Source organism: Rhinoraja longicauda, chromosome 11 (assembly GCF_053455715.1).
Source record: "Rhinoraja longicauda isolate Sanriku21f chromosome 11, sRhiLon1.1, whole genome shotgun sequence".
NCBI lineage: Eukaryota > Metazoa > Chordata > Chondrichthyes > Rajiformes > Arhynchobatidae > Rhinoraja > Rhinoraja longicauda.
Window position 1 is genome coordinate 56,387,780 of NC_135963.1, and position 20,028 is coordinate 56,407,807.

Below are 20,028 nucleotides of genomic sequence, written 5' to 3' on the forward strand. Positions count from 1 at the left end.
TTGGTGGGCTTGCAACTTGCTACATTGCATCGACCAATGGAGGAGCTCAGAGGTTGTTTCATGGTCCAATCGGATTCATTGCAACGTTGAACTGGATCAGATTGCGCGCCCTGGGACCGGCAAGGCAGCAGGTAAAGGATACAGTGCAGAACCAAACCCTTCCCCTCTCACTAAACCGGTCCGTGCATTGACGGGGGGGGAATTTAGGAGAAGAAAGTTTATTTAAAAACAGAAATGAGGGAAAGTTATCCGTTTGTAGAGTAGAAACAAGGAACTGCAGATGCTGGTTTACAAAAAGGTCACAAGGGCGGTGGAGTAACGGATCGGACACCGCCTGAGAAGGGATACCGTGTACAAAGTAAACCATCTGCTTAACAAACTCCTTCCCCACTCCCCCTCTGCTCCCTCTTCACGTAAAACCGTCGTAAATCTTCTCTGTAGCCTTTCCAGTTTAACAACTTCGGTACCTGTCCACATGTTACCACGCCCCGTTTTCTCTCTTTATCCCCATCTTCTCTCTTTATCTGACACCCTTTTGTGTCCTTTTCACTTATGGCCGTTGTCACTACCTCCACCCATCTACTAATGAACACTTCTACCCCCCCCCCACCCTTCCCGACATGCATGTAACCATCACTTGGTGGACACAAAATGCTGGACAGGCGGCATCTCTGGAGAGAAGGAATGGGTGACGTTTCGGGTCGAGACCCTTCTTCAGACTATCACGCTATCTGCAACTATCACTTACTAGGCTTTGACCCGCCACCACCTCTCTTCTCCAGCTTTCTCCCCCCTACTCTCATCAGTCTGAAGAAGGGTGCCGACCCAAAACATTATTCTCCTATTGTCTAATGCTAATGTAACCCCACTTTTTAAAAAGGGAGGGAGAGAGAAAACGGGGAATTATAGACCAGTTAGCCTAACATCGGTAGTGGGGAAAATGCTAGAGTCAGTTATTAAAGATGTGATAGCATCACATTTGGAAAGTGGTGAAATCATCGGACAAAGTCAGCATGGATTTACCAAAGGCAAATCATGTCTGACGAATCTTTTAGAATTTTTCGAGGATGTAACTAGTAGAGTGGATAAGGGAGAACCAGTCGATGTGTTATATCTGGACTTTCAGAAGGCCTTCGACAAGGTCCCACATAGGAGATTGGTGTACAAACTTAAAGCACACGGTATTGAGGGTTCAGTTTTGAGGTGGATAGAAAATTGGTTGGCGGACAGGAAGCAAAGAGTAGGAATAAACGGGTCCTTTTCGGAATGGCAGGCAGTGACTAGTGGGGTACCGCAAGGCTCAGTGCTGGGACCCCAGTTATTTACAGTGTATATTAATGATTTGGACGAGGGAATTGAATGCAACATCTCTAAGTTTGCGGATGACACGAAGCTGGGTGGCAGTGTTAGCTGCGAGGAGGATGCTAGGAGGCTGCAGAGTGACTTGGATAGATTAGGCGAGTGGGCAAATGCATGGCAGATGCAATATAATGTGGATAAATGTGAGGTTATCCACTTAGGCGGCAAGAACAGGAAAGCAGAGTATTACCTGAATGGTGACCGATTGGGAGAAGGGGAGATGCAACGTGACCTGGGTGTCATGGTGCACCAGTCATTGAAAGCAAGCATGCAGGTGCAGCAGGCAGTGAAGAAAGCGAATGGTATGTTGGCATTCATAGCAAGAGGATTTGAGTTTAGGAGCAGGGAGGTTCTGCTGCAGTTGTACAGGGCCTTGGTGAGACCACACCTGGAGTATTGTGTGCAGTTTTGGTCTCCTAACCTGAGGAAAGATGTTCTTGCCTTAGAGGGAGTACAGAGAAGGTTCGCCAGATTAATGCCTGGGATGGCGGGACTTGCATATGAGGAAAGACTGGATAGACTGGGCTTGTACTCGCTGGAATTTAGAAGACTGAGGGGGGGATCTTATAGAAACATATAAAATTCTTAAGGGGTTGGAGAGGCTAGATGCGGGAAGATTGTTCCCGATGTTGGGGAAGTCCAGAACCAGGGGTCACAGCTTAAGGATAAGGGGGAAGTCTTTTAGGATTGAGATGAGAAAACATTTCTTCACACAGAGAGTGGTGAGTCTGTGGAATTCTCTGCCACAGAAGGTAGTTGAGGCCAGTTCATTGGCTATATTTAAGAGGGAGTTAGATGTGGCCCTTGTGGCTAAATGGATCAGGGGGTATGGAGAGAAGGCAGGTACGGGTTACTGAGCTGGATGATCAGCCATGATCATATTGAATGGCGGTGCAGGCTCGAAGGGCCGAAAGGCCTACTCCTGCACCTATTTTCTATGTTTCTAATATCGTATGTCTTGCGCTGTTACTGTCCGAATGTTAAACATGAAAAACCTGTAGAGATTTAAAGGGAAAAAAGTGGCAAGTGTTAATTAGTTGTGTCTATTTTTTTTAAAGGCTTGACAATGAACTTGCTGCCCAAGTGCTCAAAGGAGTTCAGTACTGCTGAATATTGGGAAACATTCTTCAAGAAACGGGGTGGAAGTGCCTTCGAGTGGTATGGGACCTACGTGGATCATTGCGCTGTGCTGCACAAGTATATTAAGCTTAATGATAAGGTATGATCATAATCTGATCATTGGTGATATTTTCCCAATTTTCTATAGATTCTGCTATGTTATCCCACTTTGCTATATTCTGCTATGTTATCCATAGCTAATGTTATCCCACTTTTTAAGAAAGGAGGGAGAGAGAAAGCAGGGAATTAGACCAGTTAGTCTGACATCGGTGGTGGGGAAGACGCTGGAGTCGATTATTAAAGATGTAATAACGGCGCGTTTGGATAGCAGTAACAGGATCGGTCCAGGTCAGCATGGATTTACGAAGGGGAAATCCTGCTTGACTAATCTGGAATTTTGTGAGGATGTAACAAGTAAAATGGACAAGGGAGAGCCAGTGGATGTAGTGTATCTGGACTTTCAGAAAGCCTTTGATAATGTCCTGCACAGGAGATTAGTGGGCAAAATTAGAGCACTTGGTATTGGGGGTAGGGTATTGACATGGATAGAAAATTGGTTGGCAGACAGGAATCAAAGAATAGGGATTAACGGGTCCCTTTCAGAATGGCATGCAGTGGGGAGTGGAGTGCTGCAAGGTCCATGCTGGGACCGCAACTATTTACAATATACATTAATGATTTAGATGAAGGAATTAAAAGTAACATTAGCAGATTTGCAGATGGCACAAAGCTGGGAGGTAGTGTGAACTGTGAAGAGGATGCTATGAGGTTGCAGGGTGATTTGGACAGATTGGGTGAATGAGCAGATGCATGGCAGATGCAGTATAATGTAGATAAATGTGAAGTTACCCACTTTGTGGCAAGACCAGGAAAGCAGATTATTATCTGAATGGTGTCAGGTTAGGAAAAGGGGAAGTACAATGAGACCTGGGTGTCCTTGTACATCAGTCATTGAAAGTAAGCATGCAGGTACAGCAGGCAATGAAGACACCTAATGGCATGTTGGCCTTCATAACGAGAGGTGTTAAGTATAGGAGCAAAGAGGTTGTTCTGCAGTTGTATAGGGCCCTGGTGAGACCACACCTGGAGTATTGTGTGCAATTTTGGTCTCCTAATTTGAGGAAGGACATTCTTGCTATTGACGGTGTGCAGCGTAGGTTCACCAGGTTAATTCCCGGGATGGTGGGACCATCATACGACGAAAGAATGGAGCGACTGGGCTTGTATTCACTGGAATTTAGAAGGATGACAGGGGATCTTATGGAAACATATAAAATTATAAAGGGATTGGACACGCTAGATGCAGAAAACATGTTCCTGATGTTGGGGGAGTCCAGAACCAGGGGCCACAGTTTAAGAATAAGGGGTAGGCCATTTAGAACTGAGATGAGGAAAATCCTTTTAACCCAGAGAGTTGTGAATTTGTGGAATTCTCTGCCTTAGAAGTCAGTGGAGGCCGATTCACTGGATGCATTCAAAAGAGAGTTAGATAGAGCTCTTAGGGTTAGGGGAATCAAGGGATATGGGGAGAAGGCAGGAACGGGGTACTGATTGTTGATGATCAGCCATGATCACATTGAATGGCGGTGCTGGTTCGAAGAGTCGAATGGCCTACTCCTGCACCTATTGTCTATGTATCTTAGTTTTCTTCATTTTTACTTAATGCAATATTATTCATTTTAATAGGAAGTTAGTGTGTGAGGAGGAACTGCAGTTGCTGGTTTAAACTGAATATAAACACAAAAAGTTGGAGTAACTCAGCGGGACAGATAGCAGTTCTGGAGAGAGGGAATGGGTGATGTTTCGGGTCGAGACCCTTCTTCAGACTGGTTCGGTATAAGCGGAATGAGAGATATAGATGGTGATGTGGAGAGATAAAGAACAATAAAGAACAAGACATGCAAAAAAGTAATGATGATAAAGGAAACAGGCCATTGTAAGCTGTTTGTCGGGTGAAAACGAGAAGCTAGTGTGACTTGGGTGGGGGAGGGATAGAGAGAGAGGGAATGCTGGGGCTACCTGAAGTGAGAGAAATCAATATTCATCCCACTGGGCTGTAAGGTGCCCAAGCGAAATATGAGATGCTGTTCCTCCAATTTGCTTTTAGCCTCACTCTGACAATGGAGGAGACCGAGGACAGAAAAGTCAGTGTGGGAATGGGAAGGAGAATTAAAGTGTCCAGCAACCGGGAGATCAGGTTGGTTCACGCGGGTGAGCGAACGTGTTCAGTGAAACGATCGCCCAGTCAGGGTTCGGTCTCGCCGATGTATAAGAGTCCACATCTTGAACAACGGGTACAGTAGATGAGGTTGGAGGAGGTGCAAGTGAACCTCTGCCTCATCTGAAAGGACTGTCGGGGTCCCTGGACAGACGCCAGGGAGGAGGTATGGGGACAGGTGTTGCATCTTCTGCGGTTGCAGGGGAAGGTACCTGGGGAGGGGGTGGTTTGGGTGGAAAGGGATGTTATCCAGGGAGTTACAGAGGGAACGGTCTCTGCGGAAGGTGGAAAGGGGTGGAGATGGGAAAATGTGGCTGATGGTGGGATCTCATTGGAGGTGGCGGAAATTTTGGAGGGTTATGTGTTGTATGCGACGGCTGATGGGGTGGAAGGTGAGGACTAGGGGGACTCTGTCTCTGTTGAGACTATGGGGAGGGGGAGCAAGGGCGGAGCTGCGGGGTACCGAGGAGACACGAGTGAGGGCCTCATCTATGATGGGAGAGGGGAACCCCTGTTCCCTAAAGAATGAGGACATCCCGGATGTTCTAGTATGGAACAACTCATCTTGGGCGCAGATGCGGCGTAGACGGAGGAATTGGGAGTAGGGGATAGAGTCTTTGCAGGAAGCAGGGTGGGAAGAAGTGTAGTTGAGAGTAGTGGGATTCAGTGGGTTTGTAATAGCCGTCAGTCAATAGTCTATTTCTTATGATGGAGACTGAGATCAAGAAAGGGGAGGGAGGTGAGGGGGATGGTCCAAGTAAATTTGAATGCAGGATAAAAATTAGTGGTGAAGTTGATGAAGTCCATGAGTTCTGCATGGGTGCAGGAGGTAGCACCGATGCAGTCGTCAATGTTAAGGAGATAGAGTTTGGAGATAGGGCCAGGAACAGAGGATAGTTTTCGTTTTTAGTTTTAAAGATACAGCGCGGAAACAGGCCCTTTGGCCCAGCTAGTCCACCTGACCTGCTATTCCATCATATTAACTAGAACTACACACACTAGGGATAATTTACACTTATACCAAGCCAATTAACCTACATACCAGCATCTGCAGTTCTTTCCGATGCTGCCTGTCCTGCTGAGTTACCCCAGCATTTTGTGTGTACCTGTGTTAACCTACAAACCTGTACATCTTTGGAGGGTGGGAGGGAACCGAAGATCTCGGAGAAAACCCACGCAGGTCACGGGACGAACGTACAAACTCCGTACAGACAGCACCTGTAGTCGTGATGGAACCCGGGCCTCCGGCGCTGCAAGTGCTGTAAGGCAGCAACTCTACCGCTGCGCCACCGTGCCACCGATAGGAAGTTAACTCGACACTAAATTCAAATATCTTGCGTCTCTCATGGGCAGCACGTTGGTAGAGCCGCTGTCCGACAGTGCCAGACACCCGAGTTTGATCCTGACCTCGGGGGCTGTCTGTGTGGAGTTTGCACGTTCTCCCTGTAATCACAAGAGTTTCCTCCGGGTGCTCCGGTTTCCTCCCACATCCCAAAGACTTGCGGGTTTATAGATGAATTGGCCCCTAACGTGGAGGGAGTGGATAAGAAAGGGGGATAACATGGACCACCAATCAGTGCTGTATCTTTCAATCATTCGTTCTCTGTAGATATAAAGAACTGTGGATTCTAGTTTACAAAAAATGGATCGGTGGCATTTTGGGTCAGGACCCTTCTTCAACTCTCCAACTCTCCGATATGGTGAACAGGAACTATTTACCCAGATAAAGCCTGTTTTTAATCACCTGTTTCTGGGGCATTAACAACACGAGGCAGTTGATTTTCTTGGCTTATGTTATCTTTCAGATGCGTTTTGATGTATAATCTGAATTTTGTTGCTCTCTCTCTTGTTGATCTCTGCCCTGGGGTAGACATAAAATGTTGGAGTAACTCAGCGGAACAGGCAGCATCTCTGGAGAGAAGGAATGGGTGACATTTCAGGCCGAGACCCTTCTTCAGACTGAGAGTCAGGGGAGAGGGAGACTAGAGATATGGAAGGGTACAATGAATGAATGAATGAATACGTTTTATTGGCCAAGTATGTGCATATACAAGGAATGTGCCTTGGTGCTCCGCTCACAAATGACAACACAAACATACAGTTAACAATTAAGAATAAAACATAAGAATCAAAACAATAAGGATACAACATTACGGTCTAAACATGTGGGTGAAAATAAACCAGAGCAAAAAAGAGAGAGCAAAGTGAAAGGGTGTGACAACGACGGATTAAAGCAGACGATGACCAAGGAGGTGGTTCGTTGTTAGCTGAGGAGAAGGTGACAACAAGGCATTCAAACAGTAAAATTAATCAGGACAGTGGAACTTGTCAGAGAACTAGGGTGGGGGATGAACTGAGAGAGAGAGGGAAAGCAGGGTATTTAAAGTTGCAGAAATCAATGTTCATACCGCTGGGGTGTAAGCTGCCCAAACAAAATATGAGGTGCTGTTCCTCCAATTTGCGCTGGGCCTCACTCTGACAGTGGAGGAGGCCCAGGACAGAAAGGTCAGAAGGGGAATTGGAGGGGGAATTAGTGTGTTTAGCAACCGGGAAATCAGGTAGGCCTAGGCGGACTGACCGAAGATGTTCAGCAAAATGATCGCCCAGTCTGCGCTTGTTCTCGCCGATATACAGGAGTCCGCTCCTGGAACAGCGGATTGAGTAGATGAAGGAGGAGGTGCAGGTGAATCTCTGCTTCACCAGAAAGAACTGTGGGGGTCCCTGGACAGAGTAGATTGAGTAGGTACAGGGACAGGTGTTGCATCTCCTGCGGTTGCAGGGGATCGGCCGTGATCATGTTGAAGAGCAGGGCGGGTTGCAGGGGGTTATCACCACAGTCGTGGTGCTAACTCTGCTTTCTCCTCCCTCTAAAACGGCTCAGTGGCACAGCGGTAGAGTTGCTGCCTCACAGCACCAGAGACCCGGGTTCCATCCTGACTATGGGTGCTGTCTGTACGGAGTTTGTATATTCTCCCCGTGACCTGCGTGGGTTTTCTCCCACACTCCATAGATGCACAGGTTTGTAGGTTAATTGGCTTGGCACAATCGTAAATTGTCCGTAGTGTGTGTAGGGTAGTGTAAGTGCGCGGGGATCGCTGGTTGGCATGGACTTCTCTGCCTCAGAAGGCAGTGGAGGCCAATTCTCTGAATGCATTCAAGAGAGAGCTAGATAGAGCTCTTAAGGATAGCGGAGTCACGGGGTATGGGGGAGAAGGCGGGAACGGGGTACTGATTGAGAATGATCAACCATGATCACATTGAATGGCGGTGCTGGCTCGAAGGGCCGAATGGCTTCCTCCTGCACCTATTGTCTATTGACCCGTTTCTGCGCTGTATCTCTAAACTAAGCTGAACCCGTTGTGCAGGTGCTGGTGGTGGGCTGTGGCAACTCTGAGCTGAGCGAGCAGATGTACGATGTGGGCTACCAGAGCATCACCAATATCGACATCAGCCCGGCGGTGATCAGCCACATGAAGGCTCGCAACGCCGTGCGCCGGCCGTCCTTGGCCTTCACCGAGATGGACGTGGGGCAGATGGAGTTTGCCGACTCCCAGTTCCAGGTGGTGCTGGACAAGGGCACCCTGGACGCCATCATGACCGACGAGAGCGCGGGCACGCTGCGCAAGGTGGAGGGGATGTTCGGGGAGATCGGGCGGGCCCTGCGGCCGGGCGGGCGCTACCTGTGCGTCTCACTGGCCCAGGAGCACATCGCCAGCAAGGCGGTGAGATACTTCAGCCAGCTGGGCTGGCCCGTCAGGGTCCACGCGGTGGACGAGCGGGCCGAGGCCGGCGGCGGACAGTTCGTCATGTTCACCTTCGTCTTCACCAAGTTCAAGAAGCTCCCCGGAGGCGGGCAGGGCATCCTGGAGATGTGCGGGGAAGGCCGCGACCAGGAGAAGCCTCTCCGGCTGGAGAGCGTGGAGCAGCTGCTGGAGGCGGTGAAGGACCGGCAGCGTTACGCCCTCCTCCGCAACCATCTGACCAAGGGCTCCAGCGGCGGCCAGAGCCTGTCCCTCACCCTCTGTGATCAGCAGTCGGGCAAACCTCGCTACTCCATCCACGTTGTCGATCTGCCCTCCATCAAGCCAGCGCGTGCAAACAACTTCGCAATCTTCATAGGTGAGTGCAATAGGCTGACCGACCGGGGTGCTGCCAGGACTCGAGGGCCGGAGCTATAGGCAGAGGCTGGGCTAGGAATCTATTCCTTGGAACGCAGGAGGATGAAGAGCGATCTGAAAGACACGTGCATAAGATAATGGGAGGCGTAGATCGGGTAAATGCCCAGAGTAGGAGAAGTGAGGACAAGACGACATTGGTTTAAGGTGAGGGGGGAAAGATTTAATAGGAACCTGAGGGATAACTTATTTATGCAAAGGGTGGTGGGTGTATGGAACGAGTTGCCAAAGGTGGGAGTTCAGATGGGTGCTGTCATAACGTTTGAGAGACATTTCGACAGGTAGGTGGGTAGGACAGGTTTGGAGGGATATGGGCCAAATGCAGGCAGGTGGGACGAGTGCAGATGGGACATGTTGGTCGTGTGGGCAAGTTGGGCCTAAGGGCTTTTTACCATGCTGTATGACTGTATAACATCACCTGCAGTGTAAGAAAATAACTGCAGATGCTGGTGCAACTCGAAGCTATTTATTCACAAAATGCTGGAGTAACTCAGCAGGTCAGGCAGCATCTCACCTGTAGTGGAGCAAGATGTCCTCATTCTTCAGGAACCGAGATATCCTCATTCTTCAGGAAACGGGGCTTCCCCTCCTCCATTATAGATGAGGCTCTCGCTAGGGTCTCTTCTACATCCCGCAGCTCCGCTCTTGCTCCCCCTCCCCCCACTCGCAACAAGGACAGGATCCCCCTCGTTCTCACCTTCCACCCCATCAGCCAGCGTATCCAACAAATCATCCGCAAACATTTCTGTCACCTACAACGGGACCCCACCACTGGCCATATCTTCCCATCCCCTCCCCTCTCTGCATTCTGCAGAGACCGTTCCCTCCGTAACACCCTGGTCCACTCGTCCCTTCCTACCCAAACCACCCCATCCCCGGGTACTTTCCCCTGCAACCGCACGAGATGCAACACCTGTCCCTTTACCTCCCCCCTCAACTCCATCCAAGGACCCAAACAGTCTTTCCAGGTGAGACAGAGGTTCACCTGCACCTCCTCCAACCTCATCTATTGCATCCGCTGCTCTAGATGTCAACTTCTTTGCATCGGCGAAACCAAGTGCAGGCTCGGCGATCGCTTCGCTCAACACCTGCGCTCGGTCCGCATTGACCAAACTGATCTCCCGGTGGCCGAGCACTTCAACTCCCCCTCCCATTCCCAGTTTGACCTTTCTGTCATGGGCCTCCTCCAGTGCCACAGTGAGGCCCACCGGAAATTGGAGGAACAGCACATCATATTTCGCCTGGGCAGCTTGCAGCCCAGTGGTATGAACATCGACTTCTCCAACTTTAGATAGTTCCTCTGTCCCTCTCTTCTCCATCTCCTTCCCAGATCTCCCTCTATCTTCCTGTCTCCACCTATATCCTTCCTTTGTCCCGCCCCCCTGACATCAGTCTGAAGAAGGGTCTCGACCCGAAACGTCACCCATTCCTTCTCTCCTGAGATGCTGCCTGACCTGCTGAGTTACTCCAGCATTTTGTGAATGAATCTCACCTGCAGTGGTCAGTTTAAATCTGTAACATGGTCAAAGGACATGAATCCCAGGGTCCAACCTGAGGTCAAAAAGCATTTTGATGGCAGTTGGAGGCAGCCTTGGTCAAGTCATCGGCATCTGGCCCACCTTCTGTGTAGTGTTTGCAGTGGAAGGAGGAGGGAGGACACTGTGCAGGGTTGAACACAGCTTCTTGGCAGTTCCGCAGGGTAGGGAGACCGAGTGGATCTACGGGACGGACGAGGGTCGGAAACAGCTCGGCAGAACCGCTGCGTTCAAGCGTCTGCTGGTGGTGTCTCTCCATCGTGACCAACTCTACCAGAGCATGGAAGCCATTCAGTCGGAGCTATCGGGGAAGGTAATGGAGTTGGCTCCTCCTGGACTTCCACCAGGTCAGCAGGTAAATGCTTTTGTGTCAATAGTTGATAATACTCCACTCCTGTTAATACTCCATCATGGACCAAATGCGACCTCTCCATCATTTAATTTAATGTTTGTGCAATATTACTGTACATGCACAATAACTGGTCACTTTAATTTCATTATTATTATAATGCACATTACACTTTCAATGCCTGGTAACTGTATCTTTTTACTGTTGACAGACCAATTTTTTCCCTCCAGGATAAATAAAGTTGTATTGTGTCGTATTATAAAGCTTCGAAAATGTAGGTTCTCCTTGATTGCTCACTTGGCTGTTTTCGAGCATAACGGGTAAAGGAGCAAAGTTACAGTAGGTGAAATATTTTGCCTTGAGTTTTCTCAATGACTTGAGTGCTCTGTTTTACCTTTCTAGTTTGCTTATTTGAGAGATGGAATAATGCATCATATCATGGAGACCAATGCTGAAAATCCAAACCCCAAAATTCAAAATGCTGGAGACACTCGGCAGGTCAGACAGCATCCATGGAAAGAGAAACCGATCCAAAACGCTCACTGTCCACCTTAAAAGGACACAAAGTGCTGGAGTAACACAGTGGGTCAGGCAGCATCTCTGGGGAACAGGGATGGGAGATGTTTTGGGTCATTCTGAAGAAGGGTCCCGACCTGAAATGTCACCTATCCATGTTCTTTTAGATATAGATTTAGATTTAGAGATACAGCGCGGAAACAGGCCCTTCGGCCCACCGAGTCTGCGCCGCCCAGCGATCCCCGCACATTAACACTATCCCACACACACTAGGGACAATTTTTACATTTACCCAGTCAATTAACCTACATACCTGTACGTCTTTGGAGTGTGGGAGGAAACCGAAGATCTCGGAGAAAACCCACGCTGGTCACGGGGAGAACGTACAAACTCCGTACAGACGGCGCCCGTAGTCAGGATCGAACCTGAGTCTCCGGCGCTGCATTCGCTGTAAGGCAGCAACTCTACCTCTGTGCCACCGTGCCGCCTTCCAGAAATACCGCCTGACCCGCTGAGTTGCACTAGCACTCTGTGTAAACTAGCATCTTTAGTTCCATGTTTCTCTACTGTCCACAATCGCTTTGCCTCCCAGACTTTGTAAAATTGCCCCAGGTCTCCCCTCTATTGAGGGTCCTACCTTTAATTGTTTACTGTCCTCTTACATTTGGCCTCCCAAAGAGCAGAACTCACATTTGCCCGTATTAAACTCCATCTGCCATTTCTCTGCCCACATCTGCTACAGGTCTATATCCTGCTGTATCCTCTGCACTGTCTGTAACTACACCGATCTTTGCCTTCTGCAAATTTACTGACCAACCCATCTACACTTTCGTCCAAATCATCATTTATATATATATATCACAAACAACATGGTGGCGCAGTGGTAGAGTTGGTGCCTTACAGCGCCAGTGTCCCTGGTTCGATCCCGTCTTACGGGTGCTATCTACGGAGTTTGTACGTTCTTTGGGTTTTCTCTGAGATCTTTGATTTCCTCCCACGCTCCAAAGACGTACAGATTTGCAGGTTAATTGGCTTGGGTTTGTGCACTTGGTATACGTGTAAATTGTCCCGAGAGTGTGTTTTAATGTGCGGGGATCGCTGGTCGGTGCTAACTCGGTGGGCCGAAGGGCCTGTGTCCGCGCTGCATCTCTAAACTAAACTAACGTAAACTAAACTAAACTAAACAGAGGTCCCAACACGGACCCCTATGAAACACACTGGTCACAGACCTCTAGCCAGAACAACACACTTCCATCACCATCTTTCCTCTTCTAGTGGCAAGCCAGCTTGGAAACTAAACTACCAAGTCACTGTGGATCCTGTGCATCTTAATCTTCTGGATCAGTCTTCCATGATGGAGTTTGTCAAACGCCTTACTAAAGTGCATTTAGGCAACATCCGCACGGTGGCGCAGCGGTAGAGTTGCTGCCTTACAGCGAATGCAGCGCCGGAGACTCAGGTTTGATCCTGACTAAGGGCGCCGTCTGTACGGAGTTTGTACGTTCCCCCCTTGACCTGCGTGGGTTTTCTCCGAGATCTTCGTTTTCCTCCCACACCCCAAAGACGTACAGGTTTGTAGGTTAATTGACTGGGTAAATGTAAAAATTGTCCCTAGTGGGTGTAGGATAGTGTTAGTGTGCGGGGATCGCTGGGCGGCGCGGACTCGTTGGGCCGAAGGGCCTGTTTCCGCGCTGTATCTCTAAATCTAAAAAAATCTACCCTCATCAGTCACCTTTGTCACCACCTCAAACATTCAGTCGTGTGTGTACGATGTGACCTGCCCCACACAAAGTTGTATTTGCAGTGGATTGATGCGGACGCCAGTGGCCAAAGCGGAGGCGGTGCGAACAGAACATAGGGCAGTACAGCGCAGCACAAGGTGTTGATTAACACGGGCGTGCGACTGTCTGCATCCTATCACGATGGCTCAGTTTGGCTTTGCAGGTCCCGTTTCTGTCCGTCGGCGGCGATATAGGAGTCCGCAAAGTCCAGCACCGTGGTGCGAGTGACGCCAGTGGCGAGTACGTCATTGAAGACGTCAAGGGAGAAGACGGCAACTACTACCGACACCTGGTGTTCCTCAGCAACGTCAATGTGGTGCAGTCGGAGAGTAAACTATTGCAACCTGCCTCCAAGACAGGTAGTGTTCCCAGATGTGGCTGCGGCCCGTGAAAACCATCCACCTAATTGATCGTGAGATACTATCTACCTCACTGGAGACCCACCCTCGAACTATCTTTAATTGGACTTTACCTTGCACTAAACATTTATCGTGTCTTTATCATGTTCATTTATCTCGTCCCTTAGTTCTCTATCCGTACACTGTGGATTGGGATCATGTATAGTCTTTCCGCTGACTAGTTAGCACGCAACCAAACGCTTTTGGCCTCATCTCGGTACATGTGACAATAAGCTAAACTAAACTCTGGTGTAATACAGTCTGCCAATTGGAAAACTGTCACTTGAACGAATATTCGTGTTCATAAGTTCCAGGAGCAGAATTAGGCCATTCAGCCCAACAAGTCCACTCCATTCTGTCACGGCTGATCTTTCGTTCCGTCTCAGCCCCATTCTCCTGCACTCTCCCCATACCCACACACCCGTACTAATCTAGAATCTGTTCATCTCCCCCTTAAAAATATCCACTGACTTGGCCTCTGCAGCTATCTATGGTCAATAATTTCACAGATTCACCACCCTCTGACTAAAGCACCCCCTCATTACAATCACTGGAGAAGGGTCCCAACCCAAAAAGCCACCTATCCATTCCCTCGACAGATGCTGCCTGACCCCCGCTGAATTACTCCAGTACTTGTGGGGTTTTTTTGTGGTAAACCAGCTTCAGCAGTTCCTTGGGACTCGTTTTAATGATATTTAATAACACGCACATGGAACGTTGCATTAGGTTTAACTCCTGCAAATTGAAAATCCGCTCCACTGCAAAGTAGAGACTGTTTACAGAGTACTATATTTACATATTTTCTGTTGTGTTTCCACGCTATATAATTCTATGACACACAAAAGTATCTTGCCAGTGTGAAAGGAACGTATTTATGGAACAATTACGTTCTTGTTTAGTTTAGTTTAGAGGTACAGCGTGGAAGCAAACCCTTCGGACCACCGAGTCCGCGCCGACCAGCGATCCCCGTACACTACACTATCCTGTTAGATAGAGCTCAAGGGGCTAGTGGAATCAAGGGATATGGGGAGAAAGCAGGCACCGGTTACTGATTGTGGATGATCAGCCATGATCACAAAGAATGGCGGTGCTGGCTCCAAGGGCCAAATGGCCTCCCCCTGCACCTATTTTCTATGTTGTGCTGCTGCAAGGATTTCATCGTTCTGTTTGGGACATATGACAATAAAACAATCTTGACTCTTGGGACGTGGGGAAAAATATAAACGCCAAAGAAATTGTTCACATCTCCTATTTAGTTGAGGACAAACTAATTGAAGGGTAGGTGGCTGAACTTTTCTTCATAATATTTTGTTTTCCACAAACAGTTTCAACACAAAAAAAGAAAAAGAAAGACAAGAGGAAAGGGCGGTTGTGCTTGGAAGTCGAGGAAACTCCGAGTTCAATGCCTGGACAGGTTATTGACAAAAGCTACCTATGCTGCGATCACCATCGAGTCATGATTGCTGGCCTGGTCTTGCTCCGTAAGAAAGGTGGTTTACATGCAGGTAAGAGGCAAAAAGAGGAAAGGATGTGTTTTAGTTCGTGACCTATTAACAGAAACAGTCAGACAACCAAATTCGTTTAACCTCTTTATTCTACTCAGGTGGGAGAGAGCCTAGGTACCGGAGCGTTCAGAAACGCTCAGGCAGCTAGTGTGGCCTCTCTCTCCGAAAACTCACATTCACACACACGTTATACCCGTAATACATGTGCCAGTACTTTTCCATCGCTGCCTTATATGGCAAGTTTACAATGTGCTATAAATCTTTATGTGTCCTTTGGGACCTCCGTGTCTGTCGTGGCCTACATGACCTACGTGTCTTCATTCTTGGGAACAAACAGGACGCCTCAGCAATATAACCAAGCTGGAACATTTTACACTCCTGCAATAGCACCCACATAGCTGCTTACCCAATGTTAACCCTTACAGATAACTATTTCAGGTTTAAATTTATCATTGTGTAGGAAGGAACTGCAGATGCTGGTTTACACCGAGGATAGACCGAAAATGCTGGAGTAACTCAGTGGGACGGGTAGCATTCATGGAGAGGAGGAATGGGTGACATTTCGGGTCAAGTCCAGTCTTCAGACTGAGAGTCAGGGGTGAGGGAAACTGGATGGGTGCAAAGAGAATGTAAAGTGTGAAAACGACAGATCAAAGCAGATGATCGGGGAAATGTAGAATGGTTAATTGTTGGCTGAGGGAAAGGTGTCAACGAGGCAGATAAACAGTAAATTTAATCAGGAGGACATTGAAACAAGTTGGAGAACTAGGGTGGGGAGGGACGGAGAGAGAGGGAAAGCAAGGGTTACGGTTGGAGAAATCAGATTTATTATTGTCACGTGTGCTGAGGTACAGTGAAAAGCTTTGTTCTCCATGCTATCCAATCAGATCAGATAATACTATGCAACCAAGCTGAACACAAGGAGGGGTGGGTGAAAGGGGAAGATACTAGGGTGCAGAATATAGTTCTCAGCATTGCAGAGCACCAGTTCCATAGACAAGGTCCAATGTCTGCAATGTGGTAGGTGTGAATCAGACTGTACCCCAGCTCATGGAAGGACAGGTCAGAAGCCTGATGACAGAGGGGGAGAAATTGTTCCTGAGTCGAGTGGTGAGCTGTTTCAAGCTTTTGTATTTTCTGCTGGATGGGATCGGGGAGAAGCAGGAATGACTGGAGTGGGACAAGTTTTTGATTATGGTGGCTGCTTTTCCGAGGCAACGCGAGGTGTAGATGGAGTCAAAGTGGGTGGCCAAAGTCCCGGGTTCCATCCTGACTGAGGTTGCTGTCTATACGGTGTTTGTACATTCTCCCTGTGACTGCATGGGTCTTCTCTGGCACCTCGGGTTTCAATAGACAATAGGTGCAGGAGGAGGCCATTCGGCCCTTCGAGCCAGCACCGCCATTCAATGTGATCATGGCTTCCACTCACATTCCAAAGCCTTGTAGGCTTGTAGGCTCATTGACTTCTGAAAGTTGTTCCCGGTGTGCAGGATTGAACTAGCGCAAGGGTGATCGCTGGTCGGCGTGGGCCAAAGGGCCTCTTTCAACGCTGTTTCTCTGACGCAAATCTCAACTGCAATTTTGGATGTACGGTTGACCAAACTTCTCTCGCACCTCCTTCAGATGCCAGGATCTCTCTGCTGGTGGTGGGCCTTGGTGGCGGCAGCCTCCCATTGTTCATCCACGACTACTTCCCCCAATCGACCGTGGAAACCATTGACATTGACCCTGAGGTGGTGGAGGTGGCCACCAGGTGGTTTGAATTTACCCAGGACGATCGAATGAGGGTGATTGTGGCAGATGGCTTGCACTATATACGTACCCTTGCGGACAGTGGTAAGCAGCATCAAATAGAACCGGCACGATGTCTCCTCTGCCTGCACCTGATCCAAGCCCCTTCCACCCTGATGGGCTAAACATTTTTGTTCTTGCTTCTCCAGGGAGCAGCTCCTATGATGTTATCATGTTTGATGTGGACAGTAAAGACACCACTCTCGGAATGAGTTGTCCTCCGCCAGCCTTTCTGGAGCAGGCGTTTCTCCAGAAAGTACGAAGTCTTTTGGCGCCCCAAGGTGACTAATCTTCTGCTTGTGGATTACTTTACACATCCGATTCGTGGTCGATTTCTGGAATATGCAATACGATACGGAAAAGTTGCTGCGCTTAATAAATGAGCTTTTTAGGCACTTAACACTGGGACCGTAAACCGCACACGGTGTATGGAATTCATCACATCTTGGTTTGGGAACAAGACGACCAGAAATTGCAGAGTTGTAGATGTAGCCCAATCCATCACAGAGGCCAGACTCCCCACCATTGACTCCAGCTACACTTCACACTGCCTTGTAGGAGTCAGCATAATCAAGGACATATCACCCCGGTCCTTCCTCTTCCTACCTGCTCCTGTCAGACAGAAGGTACAGAAGCTTGAAAGCGTGCACTACCAGATTCTAGAACAGCTCCTTGCCCTCTGTTATCAGGATTTTGAACGGTCCTTCCATAAGCTAGGGTACTGTCCAATTCACCTCTACCCCATTAGAGTCATAGAGTGATACAGTGTGGAAACAGGTCCTTTGGCCCAACTTGCCCACACCGGCCAACAATGTCCCAGCTACACTAGTCCCACTTGCCTGCGCTTGGTCCATATCCCTCCCAACCTGTCCAATTCATGTACCTGTTTAACTGTTTCTTAAACGATGGGATAGTCCCAGCTTCAACTACCTCTTCTGGCAGCTTGTTCCATACACCCACCACCCTTTGTGTGGAAAAGTTACCTCTCGGATTCCTATTAAATCTTTTCCCCTTCACCTTGAACCTATGTCCTCTGGTCCTCGAATCCCCTACTCTGGGTAAGAGACTCTGTGCATCTACCCGATCTATGATTCCTCTCATGATTTTGTACACCTCTATAAGACCACCCCTCACCATCCTGCGCTCCATGGAATAGAGACCCAGCCTACTCAACCTCTCCCTATAGCTCACACCCTCTAGTCCTGGCAACATCCTCGTAAATCTTTTCTGAACCCTTTCAAGCTTGACAATATCTTTCCTACAACATGGTGCTCAGAACTGAACACAATATTCTAAATGCGGTCTCACCAACATCTGTACAACTGCAACATGACCTCCCAACTTCTATACTCAATACTCTGACTGATGAAGGCCAAAGTGCCAAAACCATTTTTGACCACCTTATCTACCTGTGACTTGACCTTCAAGGAACCATGCACCTGTACTCCTAGATCCCTCTGCTCTATAACACCACCCAAAGGCCTACCATTTACTGTGTAGGTCCTGCCCTTGTCCGACGTCCCAAAATGCAACACCTCACACTTCTCTATATTAAATTCTTCCACCCACCTGGCCAATCGATCCAGATCCTGCTGCAATCTTTCACAACCATCTTCACTATCTGCAAAACCACTCACTTTTGTATCATCAGCAAACTTGCTAATCTTGCTCTATGTTCTCATCCAAATCATTGATGTAGATGACCAACAGTAACGGGCCCAGCACCGAACCCTGAGGCACACCACTAGTCACAGGCCTCCAGTCCGAGCAGCAATCTTCCACCAACACCCTCTGCTTCCTTCCATGGAGCCACTTTGCTATCCATTCAGCTATCTCTCCTTGGATCCCATGCGATCTAACCTCCCAGAGCAGCCTACCATGCGGAACCTTGTCGGACGCCTTACTGAAATCCATGTACACAATATCTACAGCTCTGCCCCTATTGACCTTTTTGGTCATGTCTTCAAAAAAATCAATCAGATTTGTGAGACACGACCTCCCATGTACAAAACCATGCTGACTATCCCTAACCAGCCCTTGCCCATCCAAATGCCTGTATAACCCATCCCTCAGAATACTCTCCAGTAACTTACCAACTACAGATGTTAAGCTCACCGGCCTATAGTTCTCAGCATTTTCCCTGCAGCCCTTCTTGAAAAGAGGCACAACATTTGTCACCCTCCAGTCTTCCGGCACCTCTCCTGTATTTAAGGACTCGTAAATTTCAACCAGGGCTCCCGTAATTTCCTCTCTAATTTCCTGCAATGTCCTCGGATATATCTGATTAGGCCCTGGGGATTTATCTACCTTCTTACGCGACAATACTTTCAGTACTTCTTTGACAGTAACACTGACTGCTCTCAAGACACTTCCATTGACTGCCCCAAGTTCCTCCGACCTAGTGACTTTCTCCTCAGTAAATACAGAGGAGAAATACTCAGAGGATCTTGCCCATCTCCTGTGGCTCCACACAGAGGTGACCACTTTGATTCCTGAGCGGTCCCACTCTCTCACTAGTTACCCTTTTCCCCCTTATGTATCTATAAAATCTTTTGGGATTGTCTTTAATGCTACCCGCCAGAGCTATCTCCTGGCCCCTTTTTGCCCTTCTGATCTCCTTTCTCAGTTTACTCCTTGGTTCCCGAAACTCCTCCAGGGATGCACTTGATCCCAGCAGCCTATACCTGTCCCATGCATGCATCCTTCTTGTTTTTGACCAACGGTTCAATTTCCCTTGTCAGCCAAGCTTCCTTATGTTTGCCTGCTTTGCCTTCACTCTAATGGGGACGCACAAATCCTGAGCTATCGTCAGCACACTTTTAAAAACATCCCTTGACCGATGTTCCTTTCCCCTCAAATAACCTGCTCCAGTCAACTTGAGCGAGACTTTCTCTTATACCCTCAAAGTTGGCCTTACCCCAGTTGAGCATTTTAACGCGTGGACCCTCTCCGTCACTATCCATAGCTATCTTAAACCTAATTAAACTGTGGTCACTGGTCCCAAAAGGCTCCTCCCCACACACTTCATTAACTTGCCCTTCCCAATTTCCCAATACTAGATCCAGCGTTGCCCTCTCACGTGTGGGGCCTCTACATACTGCTTAAGAAAACTTTCTTGAACATTTTTGAGGAATTTCACACCATTTAAAACCTGCACGCTATGGTTTTCCCAGTCTATATTGGGGAAAGTTAAAAACCCCGACCACAACAACCACCTTATTTGACCTGCAGCTGTCTGCAATCTCCTGGCACATTTGTTCTTCTAATTCCCGTTGACTATTT

At 48.4% G+C, this 20,028-nt stretch overlaps 1 protein-coding gene across 3 annotated transcripts in view; it reads left to right on the top strand.

Annotated features, from left to right (window-relative positions):
* The window catches only part of mettl13 (methyltransferase 13, eEF1A lysine and N-terminal methyltransferase), a 100,263-nt gene that overhangs the window by 77,240 nt on the left and 2,995 nt on the right, over positions 1–20,028 (top strand). Inside the window, exons 1-8 of one of the 3 annotated variants that reach the window (XM_078407800.1) lie at positions 74–131; positions 2,418–2,578; positions 8,062–8,815; positions 10,562–10,761; positions 13,216–13,411; positions 14,776–14,955; positions 16,579–16,791; positions 16,896–17,027. In XM_078407800.1, coding sequence (XP_078263926.1) covers positions 2,426–2,578; positions 8,062–8,815; positions 10,562–10,761; positions 13,216–13,411; positions 14,776–14,955; positions 16,579–16,791; positions 16,896–17,027 — 1,828 coding nt within the window. In that variant the 5' untranslated portion in view covers positions 74–131; positions 2,418–2,425. Of the gene's footprint in view, positions 1–73; positions 132–291; positions 359–2,417; positions 2,579–8,061; positions 8,816–10,561; positions 10,762–13,215; positions 13,412–14,775; positions 14,956–16,578; positions 16,792–16,895; positions 17,028–20,028 lie in introns of those variants that run through there. The other 2 variants (XM_078407799.1, XM_078407798.1) reach the window with 2 other exon arrangements.